Consider the following 17,119-nt stretch of genomic DNA (forward strand, 5'->3'; position numbering starts at 1 on the left):
TATCAAAATAAAATATAACTTCTATACACAATTAAAACAATTTCGAAAAGAGGTTATTGGCAAAGCAAAACGAGAGGAGCAATTGCAGAACAAATACTAATAAAATAAGGTGGGAAGGAACAATTAAAAACACCAGAACAGTTGTACTTAATACATCCTCTTGAATTTCTATTATTTGGTCGGCTCTTCCATTTCCGAGATTCGTCAAATAACTACTACTGATACAACTTGAACAATATTCGATTTTACACCTACGACACATTCCACGTAGCGCACCTTTCTTCGAAAAAATCGTTTTAATGTTCCAGAAATCATTTTATGTCTCGATTGCAGCTTCTCCATATGGTAAGTGTGATAGACGGTGCAGATTGAGCCAAGTAGCGAACGAACTTAAGACCGACGCGACGGATGCGGGAACGACAACGAAATCGTTGCGAATACAGCCGGCTCCTCGACTCTCGTTTAACACACGACTCTAACGTCGACGAGGCCTTTGTAACCACGATACTCTGCGAAACACTCAAAGAGTGAGCCATTAGGCCTACAGGTAGACGCGACGCGAGGCACTCCACTTTCTGGGGCGGTAATGCCCGCATCCCTCGTATCTTAGTCGTGGTTACTCCCGGCTTATCGGCCAGTTAGACGCTGGTTTTACGAGATAAACTCGACAAACCGATAACGAGACGAGAATTGAGCACGTATTGCAACGATTTCGTTACCGGACCGCATCCCGAATTTACACAAGCTTCGAATACGCACCGAAAATATTTTTTAAAAATTCTGCACCGTCTGTTGCACGTGCGATGGAGAGAGCTGCAAGAGATATGTAAAATAACACATGATTAATCAAAGAAAAGTGGCACAATTTTATTCGTGAAAAATGTTCTTATAGTATCCAGCGTATCACATTAAATCGCGGTTGCTGCTTTCCATGGCACATGCAACAGACAGTGCGAATTGCGCGAAGTGGTTACCGAACTTAAGACCGACGCGACGGATGCGGGAACGACAGCGAAATCGTTGCGAATACAGCCGGCTCCTCGACTCTCGTTTGACACACGACTCTAACGTCGACGAGGCCTTTGTAACCACGATACTCTGCGAAACACTCAAAGAGTGAGCCATTAGGCCTACAGGTAGACGCGACGCGAGGCACTCCACTTTCTGGGGCGGTAATGCCCGCATCCCTCGTATCTTAGTCGTGGTTACTCCCGGCTTATCGGCCAGTTAGACGCTGGTTTTACGAGATAAACTCGACAAACCGATAACGAGACGAGAATTGAGCACGTATTGCAACGATTTCGTTACCGGACCGCATCCCGAATTTACACAAGCTTCGAATACGCACCGAAAATATTTTTTAAAAATTCTGCACCGTCTGTTGCACGTGCGATGGAGAGAGCTGCAAGAGATATGTAAAATAACACATGATTAATCAAAGAAAAGTGGCACAATTTTATTCGTGAAAAATGTTCTTATAGTATCCAGCGTATCACATTAAATCGCGGTTGCTGCTTTCCATGGCACATGCAACAGACAGTGCGAATTGCGCGAAGTGGTTACCGAACTTAAGACCGACGCGACGGATGCGGGAACGACAGCGAAATCGTTGCGAATACAGCCGGCTCCTCGACTCTCGTTTGACACACGACTCTAACGTCGACGAGGCCTTTGTAACCACGATACTCTGCGAAACACTCAAAGAGTGAGCCATTAGGCCTACAGGTAGACGCGACGCGAGGCACTCCACTTTCTGGGGCGGTAATGCCCGCATCCCTCGTATCTTAGTCGTGGTTACTCCCGGCTTATCGGCCAGTTAGACGCTGGTTTTACGAGATAAACTCGACAAACCGATAACGAGACGAGAATTGAGCACGTATTGCAACGATTTCGTTACCGGACCGCATCCCGAATTTACACAAGCTTCGAATACGCACCGAAAATATTTTTTAAAAATTCTGCACCGTCTGTTGCACGTGCGATGGAGAGAGCTGCAAGAGATATGTAAAATAACACATGATTAATCAAAGAAAAGTGGCACAATTTTATTCGTGAAAAATGTTCTTATAGTATCCAGCGTATCACATTAAATCGCGGTTGCTGCTTTCCATGGCACATGCAACAGACAGTGCGAATTGCGCGAAGTGGTTACCGAACTTAAGACCGACGCGACGGATGCGGGAACGACAGCGAAATCGTTGCGAATACAGCCGGCTCCTCGACTCTCGTTTGACACACGACTCTAACGTCGACGAGGCCTTTGTAACCACGATACTCTGCGAAACACTCAAAGAGTGAGCCATTAGGCCTACAGGTAGACGCGACGCGAGGCACTCCACTTTCTGGGGCGGTAATGCCCGCATCCCTCGTATCTTAGTCGTGGTTACTCCCGGCTTATCGGCCAGTTAGACGCTGGTTTTACGAGATAAACTCGACAAACCGATAACGAGACGAGAATTGAGCACGTATTGCAACGATTTCGTTACCGGACCGCATCCCGAATTTACACAAGCTTCGAATACGCACCGAAAATATTTTTTAAAAATTCTGCACCGTCTGTTGCACGTGCGATGGAGAGAGCTGCAAGAGATATGTAAAATAACACATGATTAATCAAAGAAAAGTGGCACAATTTTATTCGTGAAAAATGTTCTTATAGTATCCAGCGTATCACATTAAATCGCGGTTGCTGCTTTCCATGGCACATGCAACAGACAGTGCGAATTGCGCGAAGTGGTTACCGAACTTAAGACCGACGCGACGGATGCGGGAACGACAGCGAAATCGTTGCGAATACAGCCGGCTCCTCGACTCTCGTTTGACACACGACTCTAACGTCGACGAGGCCTTTGTAACCACGATACTCTGCGAAACACTCAAAGAGTGAGCCATTAGGCCTACAGGTAGACGCGACGCGAGGCACTCCACTTTCTGGGGCGGTAATGCCCGCATCCCTCGTATCTTAGTCGTGGTTACTCCCGGCTTATCGGCCAGTTAGACGCTGGTTTTACGAGATAAACTCGACAAACCGATAACGAGACGAGAATTGAGCACGTATTGCAACGATTTCGTTACCGGACCGCATCCCGAATTTACACAAGCTTCGAATACGCACCGAAAATATTTTTTAAAAATTCTGCACCGTCTGTTGCACGTGTGATGGAGAGAGCTGCAAGAGATATGTAAAATAACACATGATTAATCAAAGAAAAGTGGCACAATTTTATTCGTGAAAAATGTTCTTATAGTATCCAGCGTATCACATTAAATCGCGGTTGCTGCTTTCCATGGCACATGCAACAGACAGTGCGAATTGCGCGAAGTGGCTACCGAACTTAAGACCGACGCGACGGATGCGGGAACGACAGCGAAATCCTTGCGAATACAGCCGTCTCCTCGACTCACGTTTATCACACGATAACTACCGTCGACGAGGCCATCGTAACCACGATACTCTGTGGAACACTCAAAGAGTGTAAACCACTCGGCAGGTAGACGAGACGCGAGGCACTTCACCTACGAGGTAACAAAGTGCCCGCGTTTCGTGCGTTAATCGTGGTTACTCCGGCTTATCGGCCGCTAGACGCTGGTTTTACGAGATAAACTCGAAAAACTGATAAACGTGAGGAGAATTCAACACGTACTCCAACAACAATTTCGTTACCGGACCGCCACGTAGCGACCGAACCTTAAGATTGACGCGACAGATGCGGGACCGTCAGCGAAATCCTTGCGAATACAGCCGGCTCCTCGACTCACGTTTAACACGCGACTAACGTCGACGAGGCCTTCGTAACCATGATACTCTATGGAACACTCAAAGAATGTAAACCACTCGGCTGGTAGACGAGAGGCGAGACACTTCCCTACCAGGTGACAGTGCCCGCATCTCGTGCGTTAATCATGGTTACTCCGGCTTATCGGCCTGCTAGACGCTGGTTTTACGAGATAAACTCGACAAACCGAAAAACGTGAGGAGAATTGAGCACGTACTCGAGCAACGATTCCGATACCGGTTAGCATCCCGAATTTACACAAGCTTCGAATACGCACCGAAAATATTTTTTAAAAATTCTGCACCGTCTGTTGCACGTGTGATGGAGAGAGCTGCAAGAGATATGTAAAATAATACAAGAGTAATCAAAGAAAACTGGCACAATTTTGTTTGTGAAAAATGTTCTTACTAACGATATTGTATCGATTTTGATACTGGACCGCATCTCGAATTTACACAAGTTTCGAAAATACCCCGAAAATATTTTGAAAAAATTCTGCGTCTGTTGCACGTGTCATGGAGACTATTGCAAGAGACATTTAAAATAACACTCGAGTAATCAGAGAAATATATAAAACTCATAAATATGTGGTTCTATTCGAAGAACAATAATTTCATAAAATGAGCATAATACCACGCACAGGCTCAACCTGTGTGTGGTATTATGCTCATTTTATGAAATTATTGTTAATCAGAGAAAACTGGCATAATTAAGTGTTTAAGTAAACCGAAATGGAGCGACTAATATAGAAGGTATGTTTATGTCAGGATAAACGTCTTTAGGAAGTAGGAAAGGAATATTTAATAATAAAATACACATGTATTGCGCGCTTTTCTGTCGGAATTATTGTATAGTGTTTATGATAATTTTTATAATTAATTTCTTTATTTGTCGTTCACGACTTTTCGTCTTTAACACATTAATGTAATGTCAAAAAATTTTTAGATTATATGTTTACTGCACATTAAATTAAAAATTTAAGTTACTCTTATAAAATATGTGTAACGTGTCTGAGAGTAAAGCGATGTTTTGATTAAAATACACATATTTTCATCTTAATCTAAGTGAAGTAAATTTATTAGAAATATAATATATAGGTAAAGGGCTAATAAGTGTCAAACATCCAAAATTAAAAATTGAATCAACGCAAATATATTGACTTAAATATAAAAATTAAACATTAATAAAATATATAATGCGTTTTTTTTTTTATTCAATTTTTAATTTTAAATGTTTGACTTTTATTACCCTTTTACTCTTATTAGCCTATTTATTATATTTTGAATACTAAGAGTCCTTTACTTATATATTTAATATTTATTAGGATTAAAATTCCTATAATTGTGTTAATATTTTTTTATTTTCATATCACGCGATCTGTTAAGGCTGTTATGCCTTTGCAAATTCAAATATATTTCTATGAAATATTTAATATAAATATTTAAAATTACAATATTAGTAGGGCCTTTGGAATTTCAAACAATAATTGAATAAAGGCCTAATGACGGTCAAGCAAGATTTAGGTTGCTGCAGTAATGTATGAATTTTATTTACCACGTATGTAGTCTTCTTTAATCGCGCGCCGAAATATTTTCAGTCTTTTACAAACGCAACTCTAAATAACTACCGTAGTAATATCCTAGTTAAATTGACACGCAATCTAACAATATTTGATGCTTAGAGCATCTTATAGGATCTTAATAATATGTTGAAAGACATATATTAAATTTTAATGATTTGTTATTAATTAATGTAAATTAAATTAACAATAAATCAAATTCTGTGAAAAATAAGATTGCGTAGAATATCACAAGTTGGCGTTTCGTCCCGATTTCCACTACTAGACTCATCAGTAAGATAATTGTAATGGAAACCTACCTTAGACGCCTGGGGGAGATATTAGAAAGAAGTTCTTGTAATTTTAGAATCAACGTGCTTGCAAAATACGTTGTGAATTACTTAAAAACGGGAGCATTGTGAAGAATATCACTACGTCGACCAGCCTACAGAGGTCTATAGTTACGCTTGCTTCTCTCGCAAGTGCTAAGATACATAAGTATCTGTTTATATAGAACTTCTTTCTAATATCTCCCCCAGGTGTCTAAGGTAGGTTTCCATTACAATTACCTTACTGATGAGTCTAGTAGTGGAAACCGGGACGAAACGCCAACTTGTGATATTCTTCGCAATCTTATTTTTCACAGAATTTGATTTATTGTTAATTTAATTTACATTAATTAATAACAAATCATTAAAATTTAATATATGTCTTTCAACATATTATTAAGATCCTATAAGATGCTCTAAGCATCAAATATTGTTAGATTGCGTGTCAATTTAACTAGTGATATTACTACGGTAGTTATTTAGAGTTGCGTTTGTAAAAGACTGAAAATATTTCGGCGCGCGATTAAAGAAAACTACATACGTGGTAAATAAAATTCACACATTACTGTAGCAACCTAAATCTTGCTTGACCGTCATTAGGCCTTTATTCAATTATTGTTATAAATATTTAACATAATATTGTTTACATTTTTTATAAAAGATGTGTATTTTAATCAAGACAATCACTTTACTCTCACACACGTTATACACATTTTATAAGAGTAAGTAACTTAAATTTTTAATTTAATGTGCAGTTAACATAAGGTTACCCTTTGTACCCACAGCTGCCGTTATATATAAGTAATTAAGATAAAAAAGTTTTTTTACGTACCTCAGTATTGGTATACAATAAAAACGCCATAAAATTACCTGACTTTATTATATGTGTATTTAAATAAGATTCCCAAAGGACCTCCGGTTTTTCAGGCCTTCATCCTGTCTCATCCTTAAATAATCCATTGTCTATTTGATTTCTGGAAAATATGTTCACATTTGATATAATTATAGAATGATCATTATTTCTAAGGCATTGTTTTATTTTTAAATCACTTGTACATTTAATATTTTTGCAGTTTAATCATTGCTATGTTTTTAATATTTTAAATTGAACTTGTCAGTTTTATTATTTTATTAATTATTATTTTTAGTAATCGATATAAAATAACCTGATAAGACTAATTTTTTTATGCATGCTAGCAATAAGCCTACTCACTGCAAGGTTGTTCCATCGGCGTCCGATTATGCTCTTTTCTTATGTCTCCCTCTCCTTTTCATGTACAAAGTTGTCGAGCCAGCTCCTCTATCTCTCTTCTCCTTCCATTACTTTGCGTAGACATTTGTTAGTTGAAGCAAATCGTTTGTTAAAGTCCTTCTCTGCAATAAACGATAAACGTATAGATTTAATTTTCAATTACCATATTATATACTCGATCGTCTCAGAATCCGGATATTAATGCTCGAAATATGGAAAATGTATGAACAGGGTATTGAAAAATTTTTCCATTATTTTCAATGATAAAAGTTTTCATTTTTCACTTTCCATTCTAGAGAAAAAGTTTCATGATCGATACCAAAGTATATATCTAACCAGCGATCATGTATCTTTTCTCTACAGCGGATGAGCGGAAACGCGAAAAGTGAAAATTTTGATTTTTAACTATTCGGTAATTTCATCGAATTTCTGTTGCCGTGCTCTATAATTTTATATGGATAAAACTATACGTATCATGACCGTATCGTGTGAATGAGCTCTTACGCAAACAGATTGTTATAGTATTTAAGTCGCGTCGCTTTTTGTTACGTGTGAAGCCACACGCGGAAAACGACGCCACTTCCTCGATCATTCGCATTTTATTCGCGGAATGTGACGGGGATGACGCAAAGTGGCAGCGCAATCAAATGTAATTAAAACATAAACTTGTATTTAATAATTTTTCGATATTTATCACGCAATTAGAGACTCGGTATACCGCTGCCACTTTGCGTCATCCCCGTCACATTCCGCGAATGAAACGCGAATGATCGAAAAATAGGGAAGTGGCGTCGTTTTCCGCGTGTGACTTCACACGTAACAAAAAGCGACGCGACTTATTTATCAATTAATTTTCGAGTAAACGAGTAAAAATGTTCGAGAGTTTAAAGGTGATTATTGTTAAAATATTTCTCGCGTCGCATGTCAAACTTTTAATAATTTAATAATAATTATTAGTAATTACCTCGTTGGTAAATAATTCCGCGTCGTTCTCGTTGTTTTATTCTCTGCAAAGATGATCAGGACTTTTAGAAATCAGGACGCGTCTGGAGATAGCGGAGATCAGAATTCTTCCGAAGATAGTGGAGGATCAGGATGCTTCCGAAGAGACTTCATCCAGAATATTTGCGGAGATAGTGGTAATTCGTTCCAGACAGAGGAAGGATACAGTGCGAAACAAGAGAGCGAACTATTCCAACGTGATACACTGCACCCGTCCCCTGGCCGACTTGCACAGACTTGCACAAACGTGAAACTGCGGGAAACCGCGATATTTATATGCGCCGATCAGACTCGAACCCCCACCACTCGCAGCCAACCAATGAGCGCGATGTTGCGCGATGCTCTGCTACAAGCGCGTATTCAAGCGCTGATTGGATCACCGCTAGCTTTCCATTGAAGTATATAAAACGCGACGCGCAAAAACCAAATATTTTCAGTAATTTTCAGGTTTTAAATGCTGTGCGTTTCTTGAGGCTAGAGAAGTTGGCATATATTTAAAACGTAATTTTACGATGATAGTGCGTATTAGATCGCCACACGAATTAACACGGTGCTGCCGCCTGGCTCTGTGGCACCAAAATTGGAAGTACATTAACTTCCGTCGCCTCTAAATAAACTTTGTTCCCTCTGTAGTGATGGCCATTATCGATCACCATCGATAATCGCAAGCGAAATATCGATATTCTCGCGCCGAGAAAATAGAGATAAGCTAAAGAAGTGAACGCACAATAGGCTAGTGATGCGACAACTCGTTTATTTCGAGAATCGAGTAACTCGTATTCATTTTAGTAAAGAATCGAATCTGAACTCGAGTCCGCGGACTCGAGTACGGTTTTGAGTTCTCGAGCTCAAGTTTGGACTCGAGTTGAATAATTTAAATATTAGATTAGATACAATTTAAACTCAACTAAATTAAATCTTAGTATTCGAATACCAGACCATTAAATATCCAATCAAACAGGACTTGAAAAATAACGACCTTCGATTTTATTCGTTTCATGATTCTTTGTTTCTCTGTCATGAAATACGAATAGAACGCATAAAGTACTACAAATAATACAAATCATTAAATCAGCACATAGGTTATAGGACTATATAATATTTACAATTAGGTTAGTTTTTAAGTAAAATAAACAGAAACAAATATACTTATCGATTTATCAAAAACATTCATTAGATTTATGTTAATACAAAAAACATAAGATATACATTTTATTAATATTCTTTAGCTTCTTAAAACAAAATTACCACCAAATGAGCATACCCTTGTATTTATATCATGGCTATGATAGGCCTTCTACAATAAGCCATTACCTAAGTTTTAAGTATTAAGTCATATGACTTAATGGTCAATTTCTTATATAAGAAATTGACCATTCACAGTCAATTATTCTTCTCACATTCGATTGTGAAGGCCCATGATTAGTTCACCAACGAGAGTATCGGCGAATCACTTGACTGATTTGATTCGCATTCATTCGTGGTTCGTAAATTCGGCAGTAAATGCACATTCACGCGTCAATCAATCAATCGATTCGACTCGAGTTGATCGATAATGTGAGTCTCAGTAAGTACTCGCACAATACTCGAAGCTCGAGTTGATCACAGATCGGTTCTCGAGTTGCTCGAGTATCTTTAAGAATCGAGTTTGACGAGTCCAGGACTCGACTCGTCGCATCACTACAATAGGCACGGGTAGAAATTGTGAAAACTTGGAAAGTGGATCGCTGGACCGAGCGATACTCAGCGATACTTTAAAAAGAATTCAATGCTTGCTGTCTGATATCAACTGATTGATATGGCTATCGTTAACGGAGTCCAGCGGAGCCTCGAATTGCCAAATTACACATCTATCTCGGATGGGTAATGGGGGTAATGTACCCGCTGAGCGAATAATGTGCACACTGTTTACAGTTTTTACACATGAAAGTGACTGATGAGTGTATACGTTATTTTAAGACATCAAGGGAGTCGCGTGTGCACACCGCTTAAAATATATATCGATGTCTCTTGTTGTTATATCGCCAATTTGTATTGCGACGTTTCTCGTAAATCGAGATCGTAATGTTTAAGATCACTTCGTCGAGATCACTTTATAACGTGAGTGATATTTGATATAAATGTAAGTTGGAATTTTTTTCAAACCTATAACCTATCGTTATTCTGTATTCTGTTGAACACAATCTAACAGTATTTAACATCAATGTTATTTCCTATTCTACAATGAATCTGTTATTACAATTTGTACTACATTACATTTATATTATTGAATGGATATAATATTTATATAACGTACATGTGTGTGTGTATCAGTTTGTAATTGTAATATCTGTATTTATCAGGTTTGTTTTTTATTCCTGCATTAGTTTGCACTAGAATTGTTTTTCTTTCTTTTGCTAGATACCAAATATATATCTACTTTAAATTCCAAAAATGTATATTAATTCTGTTACAAAAACTTTTGTGATACTTCAAATTTTCTTTAGATTTGTAATCAATGTACTACATGTCTCTTTTTTTTCTTTTAGCTATTTTACGACTGTCAAGATGCCATTCAAGTTTCACTTGAAAAAGAGCAGACAGTACAATGTTGTATCCAAGAATCAGTACGTAATCTGTGTTGAATTATTAGATGCCACTTCTATAGAATGCACTCTCAGCATTGACAGCGTTGGCCAGGAGTGTTTGGACAATGTAATGCAACGTTTGGGATTGGGACAACCAGAATTTTTTAGTCTGCGCTATGTTTGCCGTAGTACATCATCGCTTCGATGGATAGATATGGACAAACCTTTAAAGAGGCAGCTTGAGAAAGATGCTAAAAATTTTACGCTTTATTTAAGAGTTATGTATTATATAGTGGACGCACAACTCATTCAAGATGAGATGACAAGGTTAACATAATTGTTTATTTAAATAATACATAAATCTGTCCATTTTAACTCAACTTGTATAATTTATATGTCCTCTTTTTTTTTTCTTTAAATTGGAGAGAAAAAAATAAATCATACAAGAAATTAAAAATGTTAGACTTTTGGTATGTTTCTTAGAAAGTATAATTTTACACGTTTCTTCTTCTACAGATATCATTATTATCTTCAACTGAAGAATGATGTGCTGGAAAACAAAATACATTGTAATTACAGACAGGCTTGTGTGTTGGCAAGCTATTCTATGCAAGCTGAGTTTGGAAATTATAGTCCAGAAAGGCATACAATCGAGTATCTCCAACAATGCACTTTCTTCCCAAATGTAATGCCAATTTTCATAACTAGATTATTCTAATTGCAAATGTTATAAATCTAAATCTGGGTTCTTTTTACATTTCTGTTTAGGACGTAAACAAAACAGATCCGAGTGGACAAGAATCTCTATTATACACAGCAATATGTCAATATAAAGGTTTTGCTAATATGACACAAGCTACTGCAGAAGAATTATATATTTCGATTGCCATGCAACTGGAAGGATATGGCACTGAAACTTTTACTGCCAAGGTATTTAGCATGATAAATTAATTAATTCTGGTTACTTTTCAAATGCTGCAGTCATGGAATGTTTCAGGATAATAGTAACAACAAAGTTATACTTGGAATTTCCATCAATGGAATTATGGTGGCTTATCCTAATACTCAAACAACGCAATTTTATAGGTTAATTTACTTTTTATTTTACATATGTGACTTTGAGTCTGTTCTTTCCAGCTGAATTTCTTGCATAGTTCATTTTTTTCTTTTTCTTTCCATATTGGGGAAAAAGGAGAAGAGATAAACAGTGCAAAAAATTCAACTCAAAGGAACAGTCTATATATATACTAAATTATTGCAGCATATGAAATAAATAAATTTATGAGTTACAGATGGAAAGATATCAGTAATGTTATAAATCAAAAGAAGACATTTAGAATAGAATGCAAATGTGAAGAAGCAAAACAGTTTGTATTTACCGAGTCACGCGATGCGAAATACGTTTGGAGATTATGTATAGCCGAACATTTATTCTATATACAGTATCAAGAACGCCGTCCACAAGAAAGATCTAGTGGCTGCTGTGTACGTAAATTAACATTTGTTTAATTAGATTGAAACATGTGTACAGAATTTCATGTAATTTAGACTCTAATGTGTTGTTTCAGGATAATGATACAAACGATTCTAGTGAGCAAGCAGTATCTGTGAATTCGGATAACAGGACCTCAGACACACATACACGGTGGACAAGTTACAACGATCTTTCAATACCATCACCATGTCCTGTTGTATCCATTTCGTCAACTGATATAAATAGTTTGCGCGCGTTACTGCCATCATATAGACCGGCGCCCGATTACGAAACGGCGGTTCAAATGAAATATAATAGCGGAAACGCTTCTCAGCCTTATTATGCGAATCAGTCTGCAATAGTTGGTTCTGATATTTCATGCCTGCTAGGTGTAAATCGTAACAGGTACTAATTTTAATAAAATACCTGATAGAGTTCTACTGAAATATTTGTGATATAAAAAATTTTACATGCAAAAGAGATTATATATTATGTATAATTCATAAATATTGCAAATAAAACATTTGTAAACTATATTAAATATATTATTTCGAACATATACATTAACAATATAATAGACGTGTATGTACAAATTTACGAACAGTGCTTTTACCAATGAAATTATATGTTGTTCTTTCTGAATAAAACAATTTAATATAATAAAACATCTAGATAACAATCAAAATTACAATTGTAAAATATTTACACGTATAAAACATACTGACACATATTTGCTTCTATAACTCTCTAAAATATGTATGTACATTGTTTATAATTATTGTTAACGAACTCATAAACTGAAGAAAGAAATAATCTTATTGTGAATTTGATAAATATTTGTGTATATTAAAAAAATATTGACAATTTTCCTTAAACATTCTTATTTAAATCAAATAATAGAAAATCTCATATTCGGTCGGAGCGGATCCTTTGGACTTAATAATACTTATATACAAATTTGCAAACGCATATTACATTGTCTATAAACTATGCACCAATTTGGTTTGCAACTTTTCGAGGTCGATCCTTGTGACAAACAACCCAAAACACGTCACGTTACAAATTTTTCTTTTTTAAAGTTTCCGTAGATTCAGCAGCTATGATCGCTTGCATCAAAGCTGCTGGTTCAGGTTTATTCGCAGTAGCATATACATTGAAACCAGAATCAATTAATGCATCTTTTGTTACAGGTCCTATTGCTACTGCTTTTATATCTTTGATACTACAAAAATTTTTCTTAAGTTGCGCTGTAATATGCTCAACTGTAGATGGACTGAAAAAAACGAATATACCAGGAGATTCCTCGAGTATTTTTGGCAATTCTTGTTCAAGAGTTTTGCTCTCTAACGTTCTATAAACTACAATCTTTTCTATTGAAATTCCACTATCTCCAACAATACAAGAAATAGTTTCACGTGCAATTTCACTGCATGGATACAATAATGGTTTGGAATCTTTTTTTATATCAAGAACAATTTTTTCAGCCAATTGCTTTGAATTACCAGACTGACTGCCTACACAATGTTGCAAGTTAAGTTGATTTCTTGCGAGAGATTCTGTCATAGATCCTACACAGTACGCTGGCATATGTTCCCAATGGTACAGAATACTAGTATCTTCTTTTATTGCCAATGCAACAGCTTCAACTGTACGAGGACTTGTTAATATTAAACCTATAATTAATAGGATGATATATAGGAGGATAAAGAAGATATATTTAAATTAAAAACAACAAACATTTTGATACAGGGTCATTCTCAATGTTAACGGAAATTTAACAAACAACACAATATTAAAACTTATTTATTCACATTATACTAAAAATGATAATGATTCATGTTAAATTTTCGTTAATATTCTAATTATTTGTTAAATTTCCGTTAATATTTTAATAATTTATTAACATTGAGAATGACCTGATCGGTATCAAAACGTTCGTTGTTTTTAATTTAAATATATCTTTGTTTCCCTTCTTAATTGTAATATTTTTATTTTGACTTGTCTGTCAAATCATTTTAATATTTATTTATTATTGTCGAGCCTTCTCCTATTGTTATTATTTTATAATAATATTAATTATAATTATTATATAATACAATAATTATTATGTTGAAAGTAATAAGATTACCACTATATTTGTCAGCTACTGATAAACATGTTCGCAGATCTGAAATATTCACAAATTCAAATTGCAAAGTTTGTAAACATTCGCAATTATAACCGGCTGATTCCAATGTTTTGATATACATTTCTTGCATGTTGCTCTTTTCAGATAATCCTTTACACAATATTACTCTCTTGCAATTTCCAGCCATTATATGGATAAAAGTGTGTCCGTGATTTGTAAAACTGAAATTCTGACACAACAGGAAAAAATGTATATTGTAATTATTAATAACAATAGTAAGCTATATAATATTAGATTGTCAAAAAAAATTCGGAATTGCCAAAAAATGATTATTAATAATTGTCATTGTTTCTGAATAAATTTATATATAAAAGATAATATTTTTAAAGTTATACAAAACTTTTTTGACAATTCGTAATTGTATTTTAAATGTAAGGTAATTTTTTTAATTCATCAATTGATCGCATTATGCGCAAATGCAACTTTTCCAGAACAAGATTACATTTGCGTACAATTGCGCAAAACTCACCTCTACATTAATACATCTTCTACCTCTTCAATATCTACATGAACTCCTTTGATGTCAATGAGACAATGACATGTCAATATATATGTACAGTTTTTCTTTAATTAATTAAGGATTTATCTCAAGAGAACAATCACTTGTTCCGGTTGAAAACCAATATTTTGACTATTTTGCTAAACTTTAGTTAACCAAATGTCACTAGGGATTAAAGGCCACAAGACAGTAAAGCCCATGGGTTGTAAAGCTGCTTTCTCTGCTGAACGCAGCCAATAGACGAGTTTAAGACGGCAAAGCAGCTAGGTACGTTTGCCGAGCGATCAAATATGATTGGTTGGATCTATAAGTAATAACCAATTATGTTCATTTGCTAGACGAGCAGGTAAGCCGTTTTTTCAACTTGAATTTGCCCAATGTTTGCCAATATGTTAGTATATAAGTTCTTTTTTTATAGGATTAAATTATAATAATTAGCATCACTATACAAGTTTATGATATCTGAATTCTTAATTCAAATCTTATATACAAATGACGTATTTTAACTCGATGAGTTAATAATGAAGTAACGCGATTTTGTGATACAATAATTTTTGCAGAATAATTAAAGCTACTACAATCTTGGTTGGAAAGACCCTTCAATGAGAATTCAAAAGATACATATCTACCTTGTTCAAGAAAACAGATAGAATCTGATTGGAAAATTTTGTATGAAATTGAATAACGGATTTAATTCTATAGTTTTCTGTATTCATCATCGTGAAATCCAGATACATACAAAACCTTCATCACAGTATATGATAGAAGAGGTATTCGTGATTAAATTTTGTATATCTATCTTTTTTGAATAATATCGTGGTCAAATTTTCTATAATATAATACAGTTCTATCCATTCTTTTAAGCAGGGTAAACAGCACAGAACATTTATAAAATATTTAAAATATTTTTAAATATTTTATCAATATTTTACTACTGATACTTAAGATTTATCGTATATCATTATTGAAGTACTACTTAGCAGTTTTTTTCGAAGAGCATGTATATATGTACATACTCTTTGCGCCTTTCTTACCTTTTGTTAAAAAAATAATTTAACACATTATAATTTCTACTTACGTTTTTATTCACAATATTCCTGTATCAAATTCTTTGAAATTTCTGTCCTGCTATTTTATATAATTTGATGTAATATTTTGGAAATATATTTTTGGTACCTTAAATCTTAAAAAATGTAAAATAAAAAATTTTATTTTGACTCTAAATGCTTCTCCTTACACAATTAAATAAGATTTAAAATACCGCCGCACCTTTCGAAGAAGAAAGTACTATAGTAAGTTGCAGAAAGTTAACCGACTAACCTAAATTCTTTTACTAGATTTGATGTATATAGATTTTACCAATGAGTTCTGTTAGTAGGTCATTTTATCAATCACAAACACAAAGTTTAAAATTGTGACGAAAGAGTCTTTAACAAAAGTCTTTAACTCGGTTGATATTTTTAATCTATACAATTAATAAGTGATTATATATAATATATAGAATATTTGAAGAGTTTTATTCAAATTAATCTGAATGTGGAATTTCTACACTTTTATATATATATATATATATACACACAGAGTTTTTTCCAAAATTATTTATTATAGTTTTTCATTAACCGAACTCTCTTTTATGCTCATTACATGCAGAAATTCGGCATCAACTCAAATAATAGAAAAAAAAGTTATCTAAAAAGAATCTTAAGAGAGATCGTCCTTTGTTATAACTTATAGGTACTTATTTGATAATTTTGTGAAAATTTAAAATGAGTATTTAAGATTAACGATGTAGGCAAAGTCGCTTAAATAATCTCATAATCCTTTACATTTATTGTAATATAACTGAAATCCTAGATTTAAACAAACTTGTAAATAGATTTATATGCGCAAAATACAGTTCAATAATCAATATTTGCAGTTGTAAATAGCAATAAATATATTTATATAAATATAAAAGCAATAAATATATTGCTTCTGAGTAAAAATAAGTTGAGTACAATTTTTAACAGTTTTTCGGGTTGCCCTTCTTTTCCGACTAATCGGCAGAAAATTCTATATTCAAAATTTCAATAAATCGCTGGCCCTGCTACTATATATACTTTTTGTATATATTATAAAATAGAAAATAGAGGAATATTTTTTAATTTATAATTCGTCGATATTGAAAACACGCTAATCTACCACACATTGCCAGTGATTTTAGATACGCATATAGAAACATTAATAGCAATAAGACTGAAATCGGACTACGCATTGGAGATTGAGATTGAAGATGGAAAGATTGGAACTTGACCAAAGAAATTTTAGTTTCTTTTGTTTTTGTTAATCAAATTTCATTAAATCTTCAATCTCGAAATTTTTTAATTCTAATGTTTTGTTTTTTAAATTCTTGTTTACACAAGCGCTACACGCGTGCTAACCATGCAGTAACTTTCTTCAAATTCTCAGAAAAAAATGTTTTATATATGTATAAT

The 17,119-nt window shown here is 34.7% G+C and overlaps 2 protein-coding genes across 2 annotated transcripts; one reads left to right on the top strand and one right to left on the bottom strand.

Annotated features, from left to right (window-relative positions):
• The first annotated feature begins 9,660 nt into the window (after positions 1-9,660).
• On the top strand, positions 9,661-12,422 carry Pez (protein tyrosine phosphatase non-receptor pez). The gene is made up of 7 exons (XM_018545567.1): positions 9,661-10,039; positions 10,446-10,811; positions 11,001-11,169; positions 11,253-11,414; positions 11,482-11,570; positions 11,777-11,969; positions 12,053-12,422. Exons 2-7 carry the CDS (start codon positions 10,465-10,467, stop codon positions 12,368-12,370), a joined length of 1,278 nt encoding a protein of 425 aa, XP_018401069.1. The 5' UTR covers positions 9,661-10,039; positions 10,446-10,464; the 3' UTR covers positions 12,371-12,422.
• A 454-nt stretch (positions 12,423-12,876) lies between these two features.
• Uros1 (Uroporphyrinogen III synthase 1) lies at positions 12,877-14,933 on the bottom strand. Its single transcript, XM_018545595.1, has 3 exons — positions 14,616-14,933; positions 14,087-14,315; positions 12,877-13,631 (listed from the first exon to the last, which is right to left on the bottom strand). Exons 2-3 carry the CDS (start codon positions 14,271-14,273, stop codon positions 13,015-13,017), a joined length of 804 nt encoding a protein of 267 aa, XP_018401097.1. The 5' UTR covers positions 14,274-14,315; positions 14,616-14,933; the 3' UTR covers positions 12,877-13,014.
• Between the last annotated feature and the right edge of the window lie 2,186 nt (positions 14,934-17,119).

This window comes from Cyphomyrmex costatus, unplaced genomic scaffold, assembly GCF_001594065.2.
Source record: "Cyphomyrmex costatus isolate MS0001 unplaced genomic scaffold, Ccosl1.0 scaffold5, whole genome shotgun sequence".
Taxonomy (NCBI): domain Eukaryota; kingdom Metazoa; phylum Arthropoda; class Insecta; order Hymenoptera; family Formicidae; genus Cyphomyrmex; species Cyphomyrmex costatus.